Source organism: Netta rufina, assembly GCF_964035555.1.
Source record: "Netta rufina genome assembly, chromosome: 1".
NCBI classification, from domain to species: Eukaryota; Metazoa; Chordata; class Aves; order Anseriformes; family Anatidae; genus Netta; species Netta rufina.
In genome coordinates, this window is record NC_140123.1 from 15,378,017 (window position 1) to 15,404,116 (window position 26,100).

Consider the following 26,100-nt stretch of genomic DNA (forward strand, 5'->3'; position numbering starts at 1 on the left):
TTAAATGGACTTTTAAATAGCATTAAAATCTCAATGCATAAAAATCTCAAGGTGATAAAGTACTGATTCCCTATTGCCCTCATGAAATATGAATATAAACACATGACTGCATGATTAAGTGTTGTGTATTTTGATTATTGAAGTAGTTGAAATGCAAGTGACTATTTGGTTATAAGTATGCACATTAGAGAGAAGAAATTTATAAACTACTGGAGGTTTTAGTTAATGCTGCTAGAGATAATAATACATTAGCTGCTAGATATGCTCTCTCTGAAGATTTTAGGGTAACATTACTTATATGTATATCTCTGAAATGCATTACAGATAGTGCAACAGATATTCATTTATTTTTCTTTTGCCCAAAACCATGTTGTGAGCATAGTAATTGGCCATAAAAGAAAATATTCCAGTGCTGTTGCCTAATGATTGTTACAACATTTATGTTTTTAAATTTAGGGAGCTTCTGACACCACAGCAGCACTATGATTGGGGTTTACGAGCACTGAAGACTGTTCTGAGAGGCTGTGGCAGTCTTCTTCGTCAGCTGAAGAAAAGTGAAGTAAAGCAAGAAAGTAAGATTGACCATGTCAAACTTACAATTATTTAGGATGTTGTACAGATACCACTCTCTATATCTTACTTGATCACTGAAGTTTTGAGAAGTCATGGCTTGGATCTAGAAGGTATTTAGCAAGGAAAAAAACACCTATGAAAGTCTTTCTTTGTCAGGAGATTACAAAAGACTGATGTCATATTCTAGATTGAGCTTTCATTTGTGAAGGATATAGTTAGATAATTTTTTTTTCTGGGATGATTCTAAACAATTCTCAGAAACTATTGTTTTCACTTTGCTTAGGTCAGGAGTGTTGATCCTCTGATGCTGTCGTTATTCATCAGTCATCGGACCATTCTGATTTTATTTGAGGTTAGCTGTAATTGTCACATGGCAAAAAACAAGGATCATATTACTTGGGTGCAGATTGGTAGACAGTAGTAGATACAAGGACAGATAGAAATAGCAGAAAGTATTGGATTAGACTGTAACATTGTATATTTTTTAGATTTTTTGTTATTTATTGTTGTTTGGGTGTTAAATGTGTGGTAATTAAGAATGTAAGGTGGATGAGCATTTTACAGAATCACAGAATCATCTAGGTTGGAAGAGACCTCCAAGATCACCTAGTCCAACCTCTGACCTAACACTAAACCATAGTCCTCCACTAAACCATATCACTAAGCGCTACATCTGAACGTCTTTTAAAGACCTCCAGGGATGGTGACTCAACCACTTCCCTGGGCAGCCCATTCCAATGCCTAACAACCTTTTCAGTAAAGAAGTTCTTCCTAATATCAAACCTCCCCTGGTGTAACTGTAGCCTATTCCCCCTTGTCCTGTCACCAGGCACGTGGGAGAAGAGACCAACCCCCACCTTGCTACAGCCTCCTTTAAGGTACCTGTAGAGAGCGATAAAGTCGCCCCTGAGCTTCCTCCAGGCTGAACAACCCCAACTTCCTTGGCCACTCCTCATAAGACTTGTTCTCCAGACCTCTCACCAGCTTTGTTGCCCTTCTCTGGACTCGCTCAAGCACCTCGATGTCCTTCTTGTAGTGAGGGGCCCAAAACTGAATACGGTACTCGAGGTGTAGCTTCACCAGAGCTGAGTACAGGGGGACAATCTAGCCCTGCTGGCCACACTGTTTCTTATGCAAGCCAGGATGCTGTTGGCCTTCTTGGCCACCTGAGCACACTGCTGGCTCATATTCAGCCAACTATCAACCATCACTCCCAGGTCCTTCTCCGCCAGGCAACTTTCCAACCACTCATCTCCCAGCCTGTAGCTCTGCTTGGGGTTATTGCGCCCCAGGTGCAGGACCCGGCACTTGGCCTTGTTGAACTTCATACAGTTGGCCTCAGCCCATTGGTGCAGCCTATCCAGATGCTCCTGCAGAGCCTTCCTACTTTCGAGCAGATCAACACACGCACCTAACTTGGTGTAATCTGCAAATTTACTGAGGATGTTTGTCCAGCCTATACTAGTAGTTTTTAGACAGCTTTGATTTACAAATCTTGCCATGACAACTAGTTTGACAGTGCGTGGTAAACAATTTGTAATTGACTTCAGCTTGGATCTGCTAAAGGATTACCAATGATGTGTTTTAGGATACATTTTTATCAATGTTCCTTTCTATAACTTTTTTCTTAGCTTCATGTTTAGAAACGTGAAATTTCCTGAAATTTGTTTAGTTTAAGTTATAATTTTCAATAATCTCCATGAGAGGCAAATTGGATAGATTTTGTTTATGATATAGACCCAGATTTTTTTTGTTTAATTTCATATCTTTGCTTCAGAAACTTAAAGTATTTCTGTCAAATGGAATTTCCTTTTTCTTTATGTTTACTTGTGTTGTTCAGCCAGAATCATTTAACATACCAGAATCTTGGCCATGCCCTTAAGCATTGCTTAAATTTTGTACTGCTTGCTTTGCTGTCTTTCCCCAAAATGTTCTGGAGTCTGAGAACTAGTATATTCTTCCAGGATTTGGAAGTTCAAGCTTCTTCATCCTGGACAACATTTTAATTGCAAATATTTCTATAGGCAAATTTTCTAAATACTGTGATAAATAAAAAAAATCTTGACATTAAGAACTTAAGAAAATTTGCCTATTTCCGGAACATTTTGGGGAAAGACACAGAGGAAAGGGATATTAGGGAACAGACACTTTCTGTCCCTTGGGTTGAGTTTAGGTTAGAGTGCATTCTTTCTTTAGGGCAATCATGCTTTCAGGAGGGCAGAAACAAAGGGTGACTTTCACCTGTATTTTCTAATCCCACTCTCTACAAAGAGACATTTTACACAAGAAAGTAATTTCATTAGAAAAGCAAAAAACAGAGGTGAGAGCCCTGTGCCTTTCCTGTTATGAAAATTGTTATTTTTCTGGCAGAATAAAGCTTTCTTGTGGCTGTTCTTCTAGTCCCAAAACATTTACATGTCCATGGTACTTCAGATTTGAGAGGAGTTGTGGAGAGTGTTCAGTTCTGGAGTATTTGTAGATAATTAGGATGCACTTGAGAGATGTGACTTCAAACTGCCTCTGGCAGAGGAAGATCTAAAATCCAGGTCTTTCATTTCTTACATGAATCCTTTAACAAGTAGGCTATTGTGCACTGCTGTTTTTAGTGCTGCTTTAATTATTATGCTATTACGTAATATCTAGGCGGTATCATAACCATCTCCTGTCTGCACAGAATGCACTTGTCAGCATATGATACTTATGATGCTTACAGTGTGGCAGTCACTCATTTAACTTTCATGTAGAGTGTTACAAAGACTGGATTGTAGTCTCCGCTGTGATTTTGCCTTCAGTGTGTTAGCTGTACGGGTTCAGACACTGATATGTTGAAAGCAAACAAACAAACAAAAAGCTGTTTAAATTAATCTGATTTATTTCTTTTTATTTCCAGTTAATGAAAGTCGCATGGTGGTTCAAGCTTTGCGGCTTAATACCATGTCAAAGCTTACGTTTGCAGACTGTGCACGATTTGATGCACTGGTTAAAGATGTCTTCCCTGGCATTGACTTCAAAGATGTGGAGTATGTCAAGTTAACTACAGCTTTGAAACAAGTCTTTGAAGAAGCACACCTGGAAATTATAAGCACTCAGGTAAACATCAACCACAACAGCAAAACAAAACTAGTTATTCAGAATTAGGACTAATGAGTATTACATTTGTTTCATTTCTTTCTACTTTTGAATGAAATCTTTTATTTAAAAAAAGCAAAAAGAATAACTGAAAGTTAAATTGTTTTTATCTGTATAAATCAGATCTGTATGGCTGAAGAATGAGATTTGTTGTGTAACTGAATGAAAAACAGTGCAAGAAAACTTAAAGATGTGAACATGTGATACACAGTTTTGTTCAAGCCATGTAGAAATTCCTATGAATGTTTTGGACAGTGAAAGAATTAAATATGTGAACATTTTTTTTATCAATCATTTCTTTATCTCAGCTATATTTATTTATCTATTTATTTCAAGCTAGCTAAAGTTTTGTGAAAGTTTTTTTTTTTTTCAGGAAAAATTAGTATCCAAAGAGTGCTGATATTTTCATATTAGTAATTCAGTGAAATGCTTCTAATGTTCAAAGTAAGTTTCTTGCTGCTTTTAGGTATCAGAATTTGAACTACGCCCATGAATACCTATTATTTCAAGATTACAGAAAGAAAGTGACTGCAAAATATACTGGAAAAACATGAAAAAAGTATGGGATTGGTTTAGCTATGCTACTTTACATAACCTTTATTTCTTTTATTATCTAGATCAAGAAGGCTTTGGAATTATATGAACAACTACGTCAAAGAATGGGTGTAGTTATTGTAGGTCCAAGTGGTGCAGGTAAATCAACACTTTGGCGGATGTTAAAGACAGCACTTGGTAAAATCGGCAAAGTAGTGAAACAGTATACTATGAATCCAAAAGCTATGCCTCGTCATCAGTTGCTAGGCCATATTGATGTGGATACAAGGGAGTGGTCTGATGGTGTGCTCACAAATAGTGCTCGACAAGTGGTACGAGAACCCCGAGGTATGTTTATGAGGGAGTATATGGATCATTGTGCTTAATTTACTGAAATTGTTTGTTTATTTTCAGTTAAATTTTTACAATATGTTATTAATAATTTGTGGATGTTGTAAATTAAGTAAAACTTTTGGTGACAGTTGTACTGGAGAACAGACACTGGTGTGCACTTTCTAGCTTTTATGACAAGAAAGCAAAATTAGACATTAGAAGGTAATGTGAGGAATATCTTTAAAGAGCTTAAAGTTATAATGAAGGAAGAGTAAGAAATAATGTTAGAATAGCCAGGGCAGTATTCCCTAAGAATTTTACTTGGGTTTGATATTTTATTTTTGTGTCTGGAAATAGATACTACTTCATGGATAATTTGTGATGGTGATATTGATCCTGAATGGATTGAATCCTTGAATTCTGTTTTGGATGACAACAAATTGTTGACTATGCCTAGTGGGGAAAGAATTCAGTTTGGCTCAAATGTCAACTTTATATTTGAGACTCATGATCTTAGCTGTGCTTCTCCTGCTACAATATCTCGAATGGGAATGATCTTTCTAAGGTAAGTCACAGAGTATTGCATACTCTTAAAGTAAACAAATATTCTTAAATTTTATAGAAAGGTAGTCTAAACAGTATGGAATAATTGAATTACTCCTGTGCACTTAAAAGCAAATCACTGGGAGAATTTGTTTTAGGTTGCATGCCCCTTCTAAGCTGTGCTGTTAAAACATTTTGGCTAATAAATCATACTTGTCGAATGAGAAACACTGTGTGTGACCCTTGGAAACCCAAAATATTGGTTGGAAGTTTTCCTTTCCTGAACTTTTCCTGGAATTTTGTTGTTACATTTGAACTTGTCTATGTGAAGATGTGGAAATACTGTGTTTGTTTGAATCTTCCTTTTTTGCTTGGATTTAGTGATGAAGATATAGATCTTAATTCTCTCATAAAGTCTTGGCTAAGAAGTCAGCATGAAGAATACAGATACAATCTTGAAAACTGGATTGGAGACTATTTTGAAAAGGCTTTAAACTGGGTTGTGAAGCAGGTTGGTAACTGAATGCTTGATCATTTTTCAGCTTCTGTTAAGGTGATACATCTATGAAGTTTAATGCTGACAAGATCATTCATATTCTTAAATTTAAAGTTAAAAAAAAACAAACACAACAGTGCTTTTTTGCTGGCTGTTTTCTTAATAAGATTAGTACTGTAACCATTCTAGTCTCTGTGAGTTTCTAACACCTGGTTGTCGTATTTAATTTTTTGAAATGTTTAATACAACTTTAACTGGTTAAATTCATCTATTCCTGTGAAACTTAAATATCTGTCTTCAAATTTCTGCATCGGACTTTTATTTGTATGTTTTCAAATATATGAAAGATATGAATGTCTAAACTAAAAAAAAGAAAAATCTTAAAGAATTTTTTTCTAAACTTGTCTGTCACAACAACAACAACAACAACAACAACAAAACCTGAAATTTGAAACATTGCATAGCTATGGATTAGGGGACAATATAAAGTTAGACACCTAAAAAGGTTGATAGAGGGATATCTAAAAAAGTAGTCTGATTGTTCAGAATGCTGTATCTTCACAGCTCCCAAGAACCTGTCCTGCATTTAAGTATATAACATCAGCTCTCTAAAATTCTACTCAAAACTTTGACTGGAAGAGGTTTTAATAGGCAGAAGGTAATTTGCAATTACAGTGTAAACAAGGATTTTCATTAAGGGTGTATTTAATTTGATTTTGTCCAAAACCTTGTACATTATCTGGATTCTGTGATGCGAGGACATGCACCAGGATAATTGTTCTGTATGTGCTATATTTTTTTCTGAAGAGTCTAGATCCTTCACTGCCTCCCCTTCATATTAAGGAGTTTTATTTGTATTGATCAAACGTTTTATGGTGCACACGATATTATTAAGGAGAAATCCCCACTGTTGTAGCCAGTAATCTGGCATTTGGGACACCTGCATTATGTCATCTTAGGGAACATAGATGGTCCTGTTGTTTTTTAAATACTACTTTCCCTCTAGGTTCTTTCACCAATGGATGTTTTTCTACTTTAAAGGTATCTTCAGCTGGATACCAACAAAAACATTATATTGATCTTGAGGCTGCAAATCCTGTGGTGCTAAATAACAAAATCCATAAAGAATGTATTCATGAGAGAGATTTCTGGTATACAGTTATATTGGTTTCTTATAGAGTCTCAAAATCCATAGGAAAATTCTGATTAGTATATTACATCAATACATAATTAAATATGGAATTAAATATGGAATTAAGATTTACAAATCAGTGTTTAAAAGTAATTTCACATCAGGTGAATTCTCTAGAAGAGCAGGGTTGGGATCATTTCTGGAAGAGTCATTGGGCAATGAGGGGTAGTTTGACAGTAAAACATCACATTTATTAATAGGAGTATGCTTAAATCTACTACAACTTGCTATTTACAGAATGACTTTGTGGTAGAAACAAGTTTGGTTGGAACTGTGATGAATGGACTTTCTCATCTTCGTGGGTGTACTGATCATGGACAGTTTATCATTAACTTGTTACGGGGTCTTGGTGGCAATCTCAACATGAGGTCACGGCAAGAATTTGCAAAAGAGGTAATCTTTTTCAGCAAGTTTATCACAAAATTCTTAGTACAGTTAAAAGCAATAGTGATTTTCTGTCTGCTGACAATGAAAATTTGTAATAATAGAATATCTATGCTATAATTTCTTTGCAGTCTGTGTTGCTTATAGGGAGGTAGCTCAGAAGTAAATAAATGTTTTGTGTGTCCTTGCTAAGTGCACCAAGCCCAGACAGCAATCCTTTGGTGCAGCACCAAGTCATACAGAACAGTCTCTGTCCATACTGTCTTGTGCAAGAACCGTCTAGGGTCAACATTGTGTTTACTGTATCTCTAACACATATATTTTGTGTTTTGTGTGTGTGTGTGTGCGCTCATGATATGTGAAATGATAACACGGGGGCTTTGCACCTTACCAGGGATGTGCTCTTACAAGCATTACTTTGAGATTATATGCACTGGGGTATGGTTCTGTCTTTGCACACTTGAGGGCACAGGTGCTGGAAAACTATGTGGCATACATAGTTTTGTATAGTGCTGACATAAGGCTGTCTCCGGAGAGAGTTATATCCACAACCACACTTGGCTTTTGTGTTGGAAAGAACAAAATACTTATTTCCAAAAGAGAGCTTGTAACTTACATGCAGGGCAGATGGTCAAGGACGGACTCAGCTTCTGGAATTAGCTGTTCCTGCATGGGAATGAATTATCTTGTTTGTTATCTTATTGTTATGAATGTTGCCTAATAAGCAGATGACACCAAGTTAGGTGCAGATGACACCAGTTTAGATGCGTATGTCGATCTGCTCAAGGGTAGGAAGGCTCTGCAGAAGCATCTGGATAGGCTGGACTGATGGGCTGAGGTCAACTGCATGAAGTTTAACAAGGCCAAGTGCCGGGTCCTGCACCTGGAGAGCAATAACCCCAAGCAGAGCTACAAGCTGGGAGATGAGTGGTTGGAAAGCTGCCAGGCAGAGAAGGACCTGGGAGTGATGGTGGATAGTCGGCTGAATATGAGCCAGCAGTGTGCTCCAGTTGCGCCAGGGGTGTTTTAGGTTGGATATAAGGAAGAATTTATTTACTGAGAGGGTTGTTAGGCATTGGAATGGGCTGCCCAGGGAAGTGGTGGAGTCACCATCCCTGGAGGTCTTTAAAGGACGTTTAGATGTTGAACTTAGCGATATGGTTTAGTGGAGGACTTGTTAGTGTTAGGTCAGAGGTTGGACTCCACGATCTTGAGGTCTCTTCCAACGTAGACAATTCTGTGATTCTGTGGTAATAATAATAAAAAGTTTATATAAAGGTTTGCTATTATATCTTTAGATTTCAATGAGTTGATGATTCTCTTTATATTTCCAAAAACAGAAATATGTGGAAGAGAATATATTACTGTTTCATTAAGGTCTTCATCATAAAGCATGCATATGATTGAATTCAGTTTCAAAAACAGCCTTAAAATTATAAAATGGATTAATGAAATGCTTGTTTTTATACAGTTATTATTCATACATTCTTTATATGAATTTCAAATTGTTGCTCTTGTCATTTGGAATATGGAATTAACAGAAACCTTATTTTACTTAATTTTATTTTATTTAAAGATATTCACTTGGGCACAAGAATCTCCTCCAAATCCAAGGAAGCCCCTGGACACATATTATGACACCGACACTGGACAACTAATGCTATATCAGCTGAAGAAAAATGAAAATCTAACAGCTGATAATTTCAGTAATCTTCAAACACTTCCTGTCATCCAAACCCCTGACATGCAGAGGGGGTTAGATTACTTTAGACCCTGGCTAGACTTGAACAATAAGGAACCATTTCTTCTTGTCGGTCCTGAAGGATGTGGAAAGGGGTAAAAAAAAATTGCTATTTTAAGCAAAATATACCACTACCTGTTTAAAAAAGTTTTTAATATGTTGTATTAATGGGTTTATCATGCTGTATATGTTGTATTAATGGCTTTAATTATTTAAATTTTAGTTATTCATTAATTATTTTTATTACTTAGTTATTAATGGTTTATCATGTTTATATGCTGTATTAATGGTTTTGTTGATATGTTGTATTTTTTTTCTATTTTTTAGTTACAGAGTATCATTTATTTATCATTTATCAATGAAATGAAATCTTCTATCGTGGCAAATAGATAAATTCAGGGAAAGCTCAAGCTGCCACTGTGTAGCTAAGACATCTGCATGAGACTTCTAAATGTGAAACAGGACCTTTTAAAACACCTGTAACATCATGGGGCAACAACTGAAAAGCACATGAGATAACCTGGTCTCATCTAGGTGCCTGTGTGTAGGCAACTGAATTGAACTCATTCTGTTGCCTATTTTAGGTTTCTTATTTAGATGGGTTGGATCAATATATACAAGGTATTTAGACTAGATATTTATTTTGTGTAGCTGTATATTCTGCTTTAATTTAGTTTTCTTGAATGGAAAATTATACCATTTAAAAGGCAAGAATATTTAATTCAGCAAACCTCATGCAGCACCTCTAATATTAATATAGTATGTGGTATATTCATTTTAATTCAAAAGCTGTAAACTATATTTGGTTACCCAGTATTTTAATGCATTTATGTATTATTTATGCTTACATGTATGTACATATTTGTTATTTTAGGATGCTGCTTCGTTACGCATTTTCTCAACTCCGATCCACTCAGATTGCTACCATTCACTGCAGTGCACAAACTACCTCTCAACATCTTGTACAAAAACTCAGTCAAACTTGCATTGTAATCAGTACAAACACTGGACGAGTATTCAGACCAAAGGACTGTGAAAGGCTTGTCTTGTATTTAAAGGATATCAATCTACCCAAACCTGATAAATGGGGAACTATAACTCTCGTGGCTTTTCTGCAGCAGGTAAACCCTTTGGTCTTTGTTATTTATTAAGAGATTTAAGTATACTGTAAATAGTTTAGTGTAGGTAGCTACATTGATTATTTTCAGAGTTAGCATCCTGCATCTGTATTGACGTTATTTTTATTTGTACACGGATAGAATAAGTATATATCAGCAGGAAATAGAATACCATTTATGTTGGGCTTATGCGTAAACAATACAGTGCTTACCTCAGTGAGTTATAACGTAAACAATGCTCAACAATGTAAGTTTTTTATGTGACATAATACTTTGGTCAGGATAAAGTGGAAGTTCAAATGAAACATTTAAAAACAATTTTATCTGGATTTTTATATCTTTTCCTGCTTATCACATTCCCTTTCTTTTCCTCCACATTTCTTTGAATGCCTAGTATGGAATAACCCATGTGTGTCATCCATTTCCTTTCTGGATATGTTTCTTTCTAGTATACTTTTAGACATAAAACCTTCCAATACTGAAGATCTGGCTGGAGTAAGGTTTCACTTAATGCCTTCTTACCACCAATAAACTTTCTAATCTCCTACTAAAGACAGAAAACCTGTATTTGTACCTTGTGTTCGATGCTTTTCTCTGTGGAGAGTTACCAAGTAATTATGGACAATTTTAGCCAATACTGACTTTTCCCTTGACCTCACAGCACGTGACTCATTTTTCTCTACAGGATTTTATAATTGGTAAAGAATTTACATTTCAGACTCTATTATTGAAAAAGATGACAGTACTGAACATACCACTGACAGTTAAGAATGTAATAATGTAATAACAATGGTATACTTGTCACTAAATATTTTTTGTAAGTTATGCTGTTGACTTTCTTTTAATAAAATGCTTATGTAATTATGAAAGGTTCTGACATATCAAGGATTCTACGATGAAAATCTGGAATGGGTTGGTTTAGAAAACATCCAGATTGTGGGTTCCATGACTGCTGGAGGGACATTAGGAAGAAATAAACTTACCTCCAGATTTACTTCTATAGTTCGCCTTTGTGCAGTTGAGTAAGTATGAGAAAGTAGGTTTGACTTTCAGAACTTAGATACAACCTCTGTTCACGGGGCCTTGCTGAATTTACTCTTTATGAGGATGTGGCTGTTCTAGTCTTTTATCTTTTCTAACATTTTGGGTTCTTCATAGTTTGAAGAAGGTGACTCTCTCCATCTACTCTGCTATTGCAAGACTCTACTTGGAGCACTGCATTGAGCCCTGGGGTCCTCAATATAAGAAAGACATGGACCTGTTAAAGCAGGTCCAGAGGAGAGCCACCGAGATGATCAGAGGTCTAGAGTACCTCCAAAGACAGGCTGAGAGTTGGGATTATTTAGCTTAGAGAAGAGAAAGCTCCAGGGATACCTTATAGCAGCCTTCTGATATTTAAAGAGGGCCTAGACTAAAAAAGATTTAGACTAGATATAAGGAAGATATTCATTAGTCAGAGGGTGGTGAGGCACCCTCTGTGCAATCTGGAACAGATTGCACAGAGAAGTGTTGAAGGCCAGGTTGTATGGGGTCCCTGTCCATGGCAGGGGGGTTGCAATTAGATGATCTTTAAGGCCCCTTCCAACCCAAACCATTCTGTGATTCTATGATTTGGTGTTGTTTGGTATCTCTGCATTAGAAACCACTTAAGGAGCAATCTGTAGCTACCTGTTGGTAGTGAAATGATTAAAATATGTTTCCTATCAGATGATTTTACTTTACTAAACTGCTTTCTGCCTCTTTCAAAGTGCTTTCTACATCTATCAAAGTGCTTTTTGGCTACAGAATTACAGAAATTGATTTTTTTTTTTTTTTGTCTGAACACATTTATAGGTGTGTTTATAAAAGTCTAAGGGTAGCAATAATGTTACTTAGCTGGTGGATGGAGATCTTATTTATTGAAATATATCCATAACAGTGGGTATAATTTTGAATCTTTTTAATAAAGAAAATAAAAATGATAGTCTATAGCAATTTTTTTTTTTTTTATCTCCATGTAGCTATCCAGAGAGAGACCAACTGCAAACTATTTATAGTGCCTATTTGGAACCTGTACTACAGAAAAACCTAAAGAATCATCCTGTTTGGGGTTCTTTACCAAAAGTACATCAGCTAGCAGGATCTATGGTTCAAGTATATGAACAGGTATGGAAATTTAAATTTGTTTTTCATAGAGATGGAGAAATCAGAAATATATTTTTTAATAATCAGGTTTATAACAAGAGAATAAAAAGGTTGATAAGTATTAAAATCTAAATTTATGTTTTTTTCATGAGATACCAATCTTAGAGCCACTTTTTGGAAGAAATTTGTAGGTACTAGAGGCAAACTGAGTAAGTGGTAAGAGCTCTTGCTTTGTATGACTTTGGTAAGTATCTACACTTTCAGTTCCTGATTTATAAAATGTGGATAATACTATTTTCCTACTCACTGGATCAAGAGATAATGTTCTTTAACAGCCAAGCTCATTACAAGCTTTAAGAATGCTAATAGGAGATATGACGGTGGAGTCCCTTACACACATCAAGTGTGTATTTGTCATCTGTCTTTGGCTGTATAATCTGTTTTTTAGGCACACAAGTTTATTTTATCCTCCCAGTTAAATTTTTAGGATCTTCTGCCTAGGAAAACATTTAAGTACTTCTTTTTCTTAATCATGTGCATAGCCTAACTGGGGAAGATAGAGGAGGAATGTAAGTGCTCACTGTATGTTCCAAGAATGTATGCATGCCCCTATCTAGAAAGAACCATGAAACCAAGCCTATCTTTATGACTGGAATGTAGATATAGTCACTGGCTGGCATGCACCAGTTGACATGATTTTCATATAATATTATTGATGAATTCTAAGAAATCTAAATCTAAATTTCATCATACTGGCACCAAATAAGTGATGATTGCAGTTATTCTTTGCATTAAAGATACAGTTGTAAACTTAAATACCCTTTCTGGGTGAAGAGACAGTATTTCTGTAAGACATAATTTCTATTGTTGTTATTCATGAATATTAATATAATAATAAGATATCTGAATATGTAGCTATAATAGGCTAATTTCCCTGGTATTTTAAAAAAATTGAAAAGTACATTTCCAAGTGCTTTAAATTTTAAAATATCACTTTTTTTTTAATGACTTCCTTTTTTTTTTAGGTACGAGCAAAATTCACGGTTGATGATCACAGTCATTACCTTTTTACACCATGTATTCTTACTCAGTGGGTACTTGGTTTATTCAGATACAATTTAACAGATGGTAAGGCATTTACTTGATTTTCATTGATACAGCAGTTCTAAAATAGCCTAAAATATTACTGATGTTAGTCTTACTGTTAACTTCATTTGCAACATGTAAACCTGTGGTACTTTTTCTAAACTGTAAACTCTGTTATTCAGTAGAGAGGAAAAATGTCTAACAATTCATTCTGTAACATGTAGTACAGATTTTTATTTTTTTTTTTAAGTATGATGTATTAAAATACATGTGGCATCTATATGTAGATTAAGGGAAGTAAGCAGCATGGGTTTGCATTTTCTTCTGAAGGATCTTGTAGTGTCCCTCCTATTCCCCAGTTATTTATTTATTTTTTTTCTGAGAATACGTCTTGTCTTCTGAATTCCCATAGGCTTGCCTCCCATGCTTTTCTTTTTATAGCTGGTTGTGTAGAACTAGTGATGTCACCGGAACTACAGCTGCTACACGCCATCTATGACCTACTTAATAAGTGAATAAAAGTACCCTTAAACATATTTAAAACTGTATCATTTATATGAAAACTTACAAATATCAATATAAAAGCCTAAATATTCTCACAATTTGGGAATGCTTGATAATTACAGTCCAGTCTCAAAGTTCTTTTTTTTTTTTTTTTTTTTTTTTCTAATTGGAAAGCGTCAAATTTTGAAAGGTATTCAATTTTGTGTGCTTTTCCAAATAGCCAGCCTGAACTTCTTATTAGTCTCGTCTTTGTCTTTCCTTTGAAATAACCATTATTACTAGGTTATGAGCAGTTCCTCCTTACTGTAGTTTAGCTCTTACCTTAATTAAAGTAAAGATTTACATAAAGGGCTTGCTTAAAGAATATAAAAGAGCTAAGAATGTTATACTTGTGTTCTGTTTATTTTATTTGATCATCAAATGGTATAAATGGAGCTTGGATGAAGTCAGAAAAGCTACACCGGTAGGAAGAAATGGGCAATCTCAGCCTGTTAAAAACTACATTGTTGTATCTGAAGGTGACAAATGCTGATGCTTTTTCAGTGATGAACAATACGGCATGTAATTTACTGTACCACATCTCACCTTCCTTCTTCTGTGAAGATCTTTGTATTCTCTGGTGGCATTTTATAAAACAAACAGTTTGGGGGATTTATTTTTATTTTAATGCGTATTATCAGTCTTTCAGTTTCCCTTTAAAAGTCTCTCTATCTTTTTTTTTTTTTAATTACCTGGAATTTTATCTTTTACTTTGTGTGCAACACATTGTTTGTTTTCATGAGAATGGTGGCACTAAACTGGAGAACTTCCTTTAATAAAATATTTTTCATTTTATCTTGTAATGACACACAAAAAATTTATTAAAAACCACTTTATAACGTGTTTATTCTTTCTCTTATTTCTTCCTTACTGATGCTCTCCTGCTGGTATGTAATTTCACTTACTCATTTTCAATCTCATATTTTGAAATGGGAGTTTGAGAAATGTAAAGTTATTTAAAAAAATATAAAATCATATCTCTCATTATCTAAATTTTGTAGGACCATCTACACAAACTGCAGACTATGTATTGGAAATCGTTGCTTATGAAGCATGCCGTTTGTTCCGTGACAAGCTTGTAGGCATGAAAGATCTGCATGTATTTGATAATATTTTGATGAAAGTGTTTCAAAGTGACTGGGGCTCAGACGTTCTGGACAATATGGCAGGTAAAGCATTTGAGGTATATTACATGAGCTTGAAATATTAAATTAGAAATTGCCTAATAAAATTAGCTTAATCAAGTTAGATAGTGCTTCAGTTGAGGATCTGATGTTTTAAGCGTGTTTCATTTTATTTTCACAGATATCTTCTATGTAACTTGGGGAGCTTGTCAAGAGGCATTCACTACTCCAGGACAAGCACTACCACCACATGGGAGACCACTTGGCAGACTAAACTCAACAGACCTGAAAGATATTATTAAAAAAGTGAGACAAAATTAAAGAATGTACACAGCAATGATTCATAGCAGTGATTCCAAGATGTTTTTTTTTTTTTTTTCAGGAAGTGACATAAGATTTAGGGTGGATTCTGCTTGGGTGGAGACTTGGTTAAGGAATTATTTCTGACATTTGGTCAAGTGAGGGAAAGTCTGTGATGCTATCTGGGAGGTAGCAGTAGTATCTTATAGCAAGGTTGTTTTAAGAAATGGCTGTCAGTCACATTTGCTGTCCGTTAGGATTTACAGCAGTCTAATAGACAACATTTTGAGAAACACTGATGTACACTTAAGTTTGTTTGAGTACTAAAGTGTTTTATTAAAAGTTTTCTTTATGAATTTGTGATTTGCAAACATAATTTCTATTTGAAGAGATACAAATACATTGTTTGGATATTTCACATGTTTTTAAACAGTAAAGTATAAAAAATAAAACTTATGAGGAAATGCAAACATGTTACCTCTGCTAGGTTGATTGATTTTTCATAAGACCCTTGAGGTCATCTGCCCCATATTAGTAGTGTTTGATGGACTGGTCTTCTAGATGAGAAGCTGCTCCCTCTCCTTAATTGCCAACTTGTGACCAATAGACTATATAGGAAATGATAAAGTTCAGTAGCCGTAGTAATCAAAGGGTTTTTTTTTGTGTGCGTGTGTATGTTTTTTTTTTTAAATCCAATTCCACAAATGCGTTGAAGATAAAGTTTTGCTGAGTATAATGAGGCCTGAATTTAATCTTAGGATCCATTATTAAATGTATTTGAGTAGAAAAATTCATAATCTGCAATTACACAGCAATTAGCTGCCTAAAGCACCGTTCTGTGTTTTGCTAATATTCATCTGTAGTCAGAGACACAGATCAGACTTTGTTCTGACCCATTATTTAATTCTAATGAATTCAGTGGTAGATTTCTGTTCCAATACATGAAAGAATACTAGGAGGTACCATTGCAGGGGGTGTTGCATGTTACCGTTGCTAAGGTAATGGTATCTATTCATTGCTGGAAAAGGGCAAACAAGGTATATAAATTCTATCATATAAATAATTTATTTGTAATAAATACTAGTGTGGCCTCTTAGGCCTTCTTCTTTAAACTTTTAAATATTGGATGCTTTCATATCTTACTGGTTAATTTATTATCAATTAATTCATTTCTTTCTTTTTTTTTTTAATGTTCTCAATAGGGTGTTATTCATTATGGGCGAGACAAAAAAGAGATAGAGGTTTTACTGTTCCAAGAAGTCCTCAATTATATGTCTAGAGTGGACAGAGTGCTAAGTTTTCCTGGAGGATCACTTCTTTTGGCAGGACGGAGTGGTGTAGGTCGTCGAACAGTTACCTCTTTAGTTAGTCATATGCATGGAGCTGTTCTAATTACTCCCAAAATTTCCAGAGGCTATGAGCTGAAGCAGTTCAAAAGTGATCTTAAATACGTAAGTCACTCAATGTCTTACAAGTTGAAGGTTTGTAAGTGTGTATTTAGAAAAGAATATGGGAATTTTGAGGGACGCAGGAGTGTTGTGTGAGAGAGAGATTTTAGGAAAAGCATAATGTCAATGGTCTAAATGGAAGAGATTTTTAGAAGCTCTTAGTGTTTAGAATGCATGCTGTTCTTCATAGCACTTTCCTGAGACTCTACTGTTTTGAATACTGCAGCAGTTTTTCTGAGTGTTGTGAACATAATAATTCTAGGCTTATGCAAATGTTGGATTTTTATTTTTATTTTTTCATGTATCATAGAATCACAGAACGGTTTGGGTTGGAAGGGACCTTAAAGAACACCTAATTCCAACCCCCTGCCATCGGCAGGGACACCTCCCACCAGACCAGGTTGCTCAAAGCTCCATTCAGCCTGGCCTTGAACACTTCCAGGGACGGGGCATCCACAGCTTCCCTGGTCAACTTTTTTCCAGTGCCTCACCACCTTCATAGTAAAACATTTCCTCCTTATATCTAATCTAAAACTACCTTCTTTTAGTTTAAAACCATCACTCTTTGTCCTATCACTCCACTCCCTGACAAAGAGTCCCTCCCCAGCTTTCCTGTAGGCCCCCTTTAGGTACTGGAAGGCTGCTGTAAGGTTTCCCCAGAGCCTTCTCTTCTCCAGGCTGAAGAACCCCAATTCCCTCAGCCTGTCTTCATAGGAGAGTGTGTTTTCATACTCTGTCTCTGCTAGGGTCTGCTTGTTCATCAAGTTGAATCAAGTGTTACTTTAATGATTGATGAAAGGATGCACACTGTTTAAAAACAAATGCAAACCTTGAAACGGGAGCTCAGAACTGCTAAAGAAAACTTTACAGATAAGCCCCCACAAAAAGTGATGCAACTCTAGAAATGAGTCACATCTAGGGCATAAATATACCCTACAAAAAATTCTGTTTTAATTGTTTTCATATTACCAAGTTGTACGTCTAGGGTAGACTGTTCTTTATATTTGATCCCATATAACTGAACAACGTAGTAATCTTTTAGTAATCTTTTGTAAATGTATCACAGTTTAGATGCTGTGGAAAAAACACAAAGCAAAACAAAACTGTGATTTATAGCCATTCTGTTATTAACAAGATGTACTCTGTATACTGAGATTTAAAATACCTTCTCTGCTTGTAGGTGATGGAGCTTGCTGGCATCGAAGCACAGCAAGTGGTTTTGCTCCTCGAAGACTATCAGTTTGTTCATTCCACATTCCTTGAGATGATCAACAGTTTACTGTCTTCAGGTGAGATGAATCCAAAAAGATTTCGTTCTGCTTTTAACACAGAGTTGGTTCAATAAGGCAGAATTAGATGATGTTTTCCACCTTTATTTCCATACCAGATAGCTGATTAGCATTCAGGTCAGGCTTGGCTAGAGTGAGGAAATGATTTGAAGTTTGCTTTGCTATCCTTTAGCCTACCCTGCAATATGAGTGCTTTTGACTCAACATTGCAAATTAAGCAACTTATTTCAAAGCATTTTTTGAATAATATAATAACAAAATAATAATGTATTCAGCTCTATAATTCCCCTTTTTCTAATCAAATTCAAAATTGAGAGGTGTCCTAATGTTTTGCTAGATTGTACAGAGTAATTTACTTAGACTAACATCAGCAAAGCCCCCTTTTCTAAAAGTAACAATGTGATAAATAATAACAAATAACAAGAGTGACTTTACTTTGTTATCTAGCTTTGTTCCTTGATCAGAGGAACACTTAATTTGATTTATATGTAGTATTGAATCACTGTCTTTGGGTAAGCTTGAATGAGTTGTAGAAGTATATTTCATTAATATTAGCAAAGTAGGCTGTTTAAGTTAAATGGAATTACTATCATTTAATTGGTCATTTTCATGATATGAAAAAAAGGATGGAATTCATGTGATGAAAATCATGAAAATATGGTGGTAAATACTGCCATACTCAAATTTTGTATGCAAGCTGTTCAAATGAATTTGAATAATTCTAGTGTGTTTGATCTGACGTTTTAAATTCATTCTTCATATAGGAGAAGTTCCTGGATTGTATAAAACAGAAGAATTAGAACCATTGCTATCTCCTCTAAAGGATCAAGCTTCACAAGACGGATTTACAGGACCAATTTTCAACTATTTCACATATAGTAAGAGAACAGAATTATAATTTATTACAAGGTTACAAAAGCGATATAATGGAAAAATAATTACTAAGTCTTTTTTGTGTATATTTTGAACAGCCAAGTAATTATTACAAACCAGGCAGGAATAATGATTACAGTGTGATATGTGAGGATACAGAACTTTTAGCTTAAAATTCATTCCTCTATCTGATTTTTTTTTTTCCATGAATGTTCTACAAAGGTATTGTAAATTCTGCCGTTGAAAATAATTAGAAGGAAGAAAGCTTTTGTCTCCATTGTTTTCTGGTTTGATTAGGTTATGTATATCATAACAGAGTTTTCTTCTATTTGTCAATTTTACCTACAACTCTCTTTGGATTTTAAGTACTTACAAGTAAGTTCATAGATAGGTTTTTTAATTATTTGTATTTCTTCTTGGACCAACAAGAAGATAAAGTAGTTTACAAATAAATAAATTAATGTGACTGAAAGAATACAGAAATTGTCAGTCATAGTCAAGGGCCTTGGAACTAGTTCTAATTGTTTTTGTACTGATTGGAATGTAAACTGGTGGTATCCATTTAAATACTGTCAGCTCTTCTAAATTAAAAAATACACTGTAATATCCATAATGAGAATATATAATGCTATATTAAGTTATTTAAATTCCATTTGTAAACATTCCTGCCTTGCTGTGTTGTAGTGTAATAGTGCCTTTTTTTCAGAAATTGTTTTCTGGTAAGTATTTGAAGGACAGTTGTATTGGAAGTAAATCTGTCATGTAGTCAGATTGTTAGTTACTATATATGTTGCATTTCCTTAGGGATCCAACAGAATCTGCATGTTGTACTGATCATGGATTCTACCAATTTAAATTTTACAATAAATTGTGAAAGTAACCCAGCACTGTACAAGAAATGTCATGTTTTGTGGATGGAAACCTGGTCTGAAAACAGTATGAAAAAGGTAAAGATTTAAAAGTGTAAAGTCTTTAAAGACTTAGACTAAGGCATTGTTTAATTCTTAATAATTGTTTAATTCTGGACACCTTTAAACCACAACAGTTGTATTTAAGCTACTCTCTAATTTCTGTTGTGTAGCTTTTTACATCTTTGAAATTTGTGCTGTTGTAGGTGTCCTCTGAGAATTAATTGTTCTTTCTTACAGCCAACAAAGCTCTTCTGCCAGACATAACAGGAAGTCATGTATTGCAGGCAATTGTAGAATTGATCTATAGAAGGCTCTAAATATTCTATAAAACCCTTATTCTGAATACATTTCTAATTTTCAGTCTTTTTAGGTTAACAACTAAATTGATTTTTTTTTAATTTTAATTCAAATTTTAATTTTATGTAACGTCATACAAAAAATCATTTTGATTTTCTTAGATACCTGAAATGCTTTTGTATGATTCAGATGAACAAGAGAAGACTGGAAAAGCACATAAGGAACTTAAGAAAAAACATTCAGGTAATATTTTGGTGGATCAGCTATTTGTTACAACTTTTTATTAATCACTTACTCAGGTCTTTGTTGGGCATAGACAATAGCATAGGTACTTTGAGTAGGATTTTGCCAGCATATTCGTAAACTTCAGTATTGTTCACATGGGAGGCATTTTTCACATAGGAATATTAACTTGGAAAGTGCATTCTGAGTCACCAAATGTAGTCTCCTCTGTCACAAGAAACCACTCTGTATACTGAATTTTGTAAACTGATTAAACTATAACTTGCTATGTTTTGCATCTTCCTTCTGTGTGGATGGTATTTCAACGCCTCAAATTTTGAGGCATTTTGAAAGCTTTTATACTTTGTGGTCTTTTTTCATTTTTTCATGTTTTCATTTTTTCATTAGCATAGACATGCTTCCAGACGTTCATTATATTTTAATAATTCTTTTCCTTTCAGAATACTTAGCAGTGAAGAAGTTTATAGAGCTGAAAAGATACCATCCTCTCAATCTTTGTGATTCTGGGCTAAACAAGTCACATTTTAAACTCTACTGTTCTGTTTATTTTAATGGCTTTCTTGTGAGCCTTGGGAATAGTGGAGAAATGCACAGGTTTGTGCATAGTGAATTTCAGAAACAGTACCAAAGCTTACACTTTGGTGGCAAAACTAGGGAAGGAAAAGTTAATGATGATGTTAGCATCATGTTACTGGTGATAGAATGGAGAATTAAGTGGTTCCTCAGAGAACAATTCAGATAGGATAAGTGTTCCCGTTGATGATGGGAAGAAGTTACTAATGCACAGGAAAAAAAAAAAAAAAAAACAGAGGACAAAAATATATTCTTATAAGGGAGGGTGCAATGTTTAGAACCATATTACTGCGGTCACTCATAAAAGACAAAAGCAATTTACCAAACCCATTTCAGACATATATGTTATTAATTATAAACGGAGATAAGGTAGAATATTGAAGGATTAAAAAGTTGGTGAAATACTATTTTAGGATTGGAATTTAGAGAGAAGTGTTCAGATTTTAAACATGTTGAAGGAATAGGAATGTCATTGAGAATCTGGTTGCTGACAATAAATGAAAACGAGTTAGAAGAAAAGTCATGGTGTTGTAGATACCTTTGCAGAGCATAAGAAGGGAAAAATATATAGGAAGAGAGAAGGAAACAGATTTTGTGTATGAATTCATGAATATAGCAGAACGTTCAGAATCATTTATCAAAAGGTGAGAAACATTAGACTTTACCATCAAACAGCAACTTTTGTGAAGAGGTAAGTTTTTAATTTGTCACTATGTATGATTGGAAGTTGCATTTTTATAGGCTTGAGATGAATAAATCAGGGAACTGCCTTTATGCACAGTGACAGAAGATGAAGTAAAAGAAATCTCACCTGTACTCCACACCAAGTGGAGTATAGCAAATAATTAGAACTTCAGATAAGGATTTAAACTAGTATCTTTGGGCAGTAGTCTCCATGTAGTCTCCATTCAGACAGTGTGATAATAAGCTCCTTATTCATCAAGAGTGGGATTTTTGATTTTTTGGTTTTCACCCACCTTTATGCTTAGAATTTGAATTTATAAGGCAGATCACATGTGATACCATTTTAATTCTTTCCAGTTTTCTGGTGAGTTGAGGAGCTACTATATCAACCTTCTGACTACCCAACTAACTACTGTTTTTCTTTATTCGTCTGAGAGTCAGTAATTTCTTCATAATTCATTCAAAAGCAACCTTTCATTTCTTTTATGGCAGATATTACTTTTATTTGTATAGATTTCAGTGCTCACTGTAGCCTATGGTACTGTCCAAGCTGTGGTGCCAGTATATTTTCTGGAATTAATTTTTTTTACTTCTGAAGATCAGATCATGTGGAAAAAGCCCGGTCTTTTTCCTCTGGAGGAGACATTGTTACAAATCTAAGATTTGAGCCCTAAAGGGATCTGTGTAGTACTGACTCTTCCCATTAGAGAGGCTGTTTTCCTTTGACTATGATAGTGCTTAGGTTAAGAATTGTTCTGTATCTTTTTCATCTGGAAGCTTATTCTGGCTGCTGCAAACTGCTTTCATGGAAAGACTCTCTATCATATTTGGAATGTTGTTAATTCATATCTCAAACCCTTCTGTTACTCATCCTTACTGTAATATGAGGTAAGAATGATTATATTATCTGTATGACACTTTCTCTTGTACAGGTGATTCAGATTTTTTTAAGTCATTTCTCGCAATCCATGAATCATGTAAAATGTATGGAGCAACACCTAGCAGATATATGACATTCCTTCACATATACAGTTCAATCAATAACAGTAAAAGAAGAGAGCTAATAAAAAGGCAGAATCACTTGCAGGTATGTATTTAAAACATTTTTAACATGCAGTCTTTCAATATACCGTTTGGAAATACCTTGTGTATTATGAGCTGTAGCTACTAACACAGTTGTGTGGGGTGACTCCTGTTTGCCTATACTCATGCTGTGACTCTAAAAGAGGAATAGAATGAATCTTAATGGAAATCTCTGTTCAGAAGTTCTAGGGTTTAGAATTGTTACTTGTTTTCATTAATATTTTATCTCAAGCATGTATCAGAATGGGTATGTTTTCTTGTAAAAGTAAAATGGACTTATAAGCACTTTAAATTTATTCACAATTTTATGGAATTGTGTTGCAAACAACACATCCATTTTTTGATCAATTTATGTCTCTGCTTGTATACTTTTCCTTCCCTGTAGCTACCTACTCCATCCCTTTCTTTATATCTCTGCAACAACTTAATTTGTGTGATTCTTGCATCCTCCTAGTTTAATAAGCTGTAAACTCTGTAATTTTGTGGTTACTTCTGTAGCTTTGGCCAAAATTCCCTTTTTTGTGTTTTTCCCTCATTTAATGTTTTGGAATTGATTTCAAACTTTTCCACCCATCAAAACTTTTATGCAACCCTAGACCAAATATAGTTCACCCAAAGATGTCACTTTAATACTGTTCTTTATGTGTAACTTGCTTATTTTTTAAGAATTATTTTCTATCTTTTCATTAATACTTTCTTCTTTGTTTGCTTGTTTTTCCCTTTTCTTTTTCCCTTATAATATTCCCTCCCATGCTTTAGGACATAATATTTCTGGCTTTTTCCTTTCCCCTTCACTTTCAGCTCCTTTTCCTAGTAATCCCTGGTACTATTCTGAAATCACACTTGCAACTTCTTGCCTTGAATTCTATATTCTTTTTATTTTTTTTGTCTGCTAATATTTTTTTCCCATAGCTTACTAATTGCATAGTAAGCATATTAACAAAGAATTTAAGTTTGTAGTGATATAAATTGTTTTTATATTTATAGAAAGATAGGAAGTTTTTTTCTTAATTTTTGTTTTAAGGAAGTAGCACTGATTTGTTTGTAACAAACACATATTTACTTTATTTACTAGTTGAATTCATTGGGTAGAGAAAAGTAATCATCTACATGTCTATGCTACATAAAATATTTATTTTATCTTTAATATTTTTTCAGATGTGTTGAAATAATTCTGTTTTCTTTAAGTACATAATTTAGAAAGTGTGAATAAAGAAAATAAACATAATTGGTTGAGGCTTTGTTTTATGTTCACAGAATCACACAGAATCACAGAATTTTCTAGGTTGGAAGAGACCTCAAGGTCATCGAGTCCAACCTCCAACCTAACGCTAACAGCCCTCCACTAAACCATATCCCTAAGCTCTACATCTAAACGTCTTTTGAAGACTTCCAGGGATGGTGACTCCACCACTTCCCTGGGCAGCCTGTTCCAGTGCCTCACAACCCTTTCAGTGAAGAAGTTCTTCCTAACATCTAACCTAAAACTCCCCTGGCTCAACTTAAGCCCATTCCCCCTCGTCCTGTCACCAGGCACGTGGGAGAACAGGCCAACCCCCACCTCGCTACAGCCTCCCTTGAGGTACCTAAAAAGAGCGATAAGGTCACCCCTGAGCCTCCTCTTCTCCAGGCTGAACAAGCCCAGCTCCCTCAGCCGCTCCTCGTAGGACTTGTTCTCCAGGCCCCTCACCAGCTTCGTCGCCCTTCTCTGCACCCGCTCAAGTACCTCGATGTCCTTCTTGTAGCGAGGGGCCATCTAAGTTCTTTAGAGAACATACAACTATGTAAAAATAGGATAATATAGTTTGTTTCAATTTGTTTAATTACTGTAGATTTGCTATTATAGGAAATAAAATTGTGTGAAGTTAATGTAAGTCAGCCGAAATGTTATTGAATTTAATAAAAAAAAAGAATTGGGTTCAAGTTGCTGATCCTTTAAAACTTTGTTGTTTTGAGGATTTCATTTTCAACTTTTGGATGTAGTAAAAGACCTTAAACTGACACATCTAGGATTGTCAACTCTCCTTTTAGATTAATTAATCTAAATTTAGATTATTAATTAATTAATTAATAATCTATAATTAATTAATTAATACTAAGAAAATGTAAACAATAGTGAGATGATGTGGAACATAAATTTTATGAAAAGTTGAACATGACAAATGAACCTAAAATCTGTTGAATTTTTTATTGACATAATTAAAAAGTAAATCGTGTTTTTTGAGAACATGAGAGAGAATGGGTTATTTGTGACTGAAAGTTTACAGGTGAGAACTAAACACATCTTTTTATAAAGAAATTAAAAATGAACTATGTTAGTTTACATCACTCTTAGTCTGTACGTATTATTTCTAACCAAAATTCATTTAAATCCACTTAAAATTCCTTGCTAAGCAATTGCTTTTTATAAACTTTTATAGGCAGGTGTTTCAAAGCTGAATGAAGCTAAAGCCCTTGTAGATGAACTGAACAGAAAAGCCGGAGAACAAAGCATTCTACTCAAAACTAAGCAGGATGAGGCTGATGCTGCTCTTCAGGAAATTACAGTATCTATGCAGGTACGATCATATCAAAAGTGAAAAAAATAAATGCTTTTCTGTTTTCCATCTCCATAGCTGCCTGTGCTTGGTGTTCTTTTTAAGGAGTGCTAAACGTGATGCTTTTACAAGAAGTTGCCTAAGGGACTGCATGAGCCTTGGGGTATGAATAAATTTGCAGCAACAGAACAAAGGACCTTAAATCAGGTCTGAACTGATTGAGTAAGAAGAGAACACTACCACTTTCTGAGTAGCATTTACTGCTGTAGATCAGTCTGTAAGGTTTCCTAGAAGATCATAAATCCAAACTGATAGGTTGTTTGATGCTTTTTAAAAATAGGAACTTTCAAGAAAACACCGACAAGTAGCACTAATTAAGTAAAAAATCCTGTTGAATTTGTAGACTATGATAAAGTATGTATTTCATGAGGTTCAGTCTTACGAAGTTAACCTCAGATAAAGTTAAGTAATTGTGTAGTGTTTTTCACTCCTTGAAATTTTTATCCTTCAGCTCAGGGGTAGACCTTTTCTTTGAGGAGGTGATTTTGTTTAGTAGTACATTCTCAGTTAAATACACTAACTGTGTAGAAAGTAGATCTCTACATTGATACTTCCAGAAATAATAAATGTAGGTGAAGCCATAATGAATCTGATCTCATTGCGCTGTGTTTGTGTTAGCATTGGTTTAGTCTTGTCAGTCTGAAACAAGCTTAAATAAATAAGCTCAAAGAAGAGATATTTTGATAGATATGCAGAGATATGAAAGAGATATGCAGTAAAGCAAATGCCTGTTCTTTCAAACCATTTGTTCTACAAGGTGCATTACTTTCCATTCTTACAAGCCTACTTCCTGTTAGCAATTTTTAAATATTTTTAGCCTCTGTCTGTTTACTGTATATGTATTTGAATAGTGATGATTGGCTTGGTATATATTCACTGCTG

The 26,100-nt window shown here is 34.7% G+C and overlaps 1 protein-coding gene across 1 annotated transcript in view; it reads left to right on the forward strand.

The window, feature by feature from the left end:
- The window catches only part of DYNC2H1 (dynein cytoplasmic 2 heavy chain 1), a gene marked incomplete at both ends in the record, with an annotated part of 168,631 nt that overhangs the window by 30,564 nt on the left and 111,967 nt on the right, over positions 1-26,100 (forward strand). The window contains 20 exons of the mRNA XM_084290865.1: positions 457-572; positions 3,464-3,663; positions 4,320-4,584; positions 4,927-5,134; positions 5,494-5,623; positions 7,038-7,193; positions 8,761-9,020; positions 9,800-10,046; positions 10,914-11,065; positions 12,044-12,188; positions 13,193-13,295; positions 14,798-14,965; positions 15,102-15,226; positions 16,423-16,671; positions 17,849-17,957; positions 18,722-18,835; positions 19,635-19,777; positions 20,200-20,281; positions 22,471-22,625; positions 25,042-25,179. Coding sequence (XP_084146991.1) covers positions 457-572; positions 3,464-3,663; positions 4,320-4,584; positions 4,927-5,134; positions 5,494-5,623; positions 7,038-7,193; positions 8,761-9,020; positions 9,800-10,046; positions 10,914-11,065; positions 12,044-12,188; positions 13,193-13,295; positions 14,798-14,965; positions 15,102-15,226; positions 16,423-16,671; positions 17,849-17,957; positions 18,722-18,835; positions 19,635-19,777; positions 20,200-20,281; positions 22,471-22,625; positions 25,042-25,179 — 3,265 coding nt within the window. The remainder of the gene's footprint in view (positions 1-456; positions 573-3,463; positions 3,664-4,319; positions 4,585-4,926; positions 5,135-5,493; positions 5,624-7,037; positions 7,194-8,760; positions 9,021-9,799; positions 10,047-10,913; positions 11,066-12,043; positions 12,189-13,192; positions 13,296-14,797; positions 14,966-15,101; positions 15,227-16,422; positions 16,672-17,848; positions 17,958-18,721; positions 18,836-19,634; positions 19,778-20,199; positions 20,282-22,470; positions 22,626-25,041; positions 25,180-26,100) is intronic.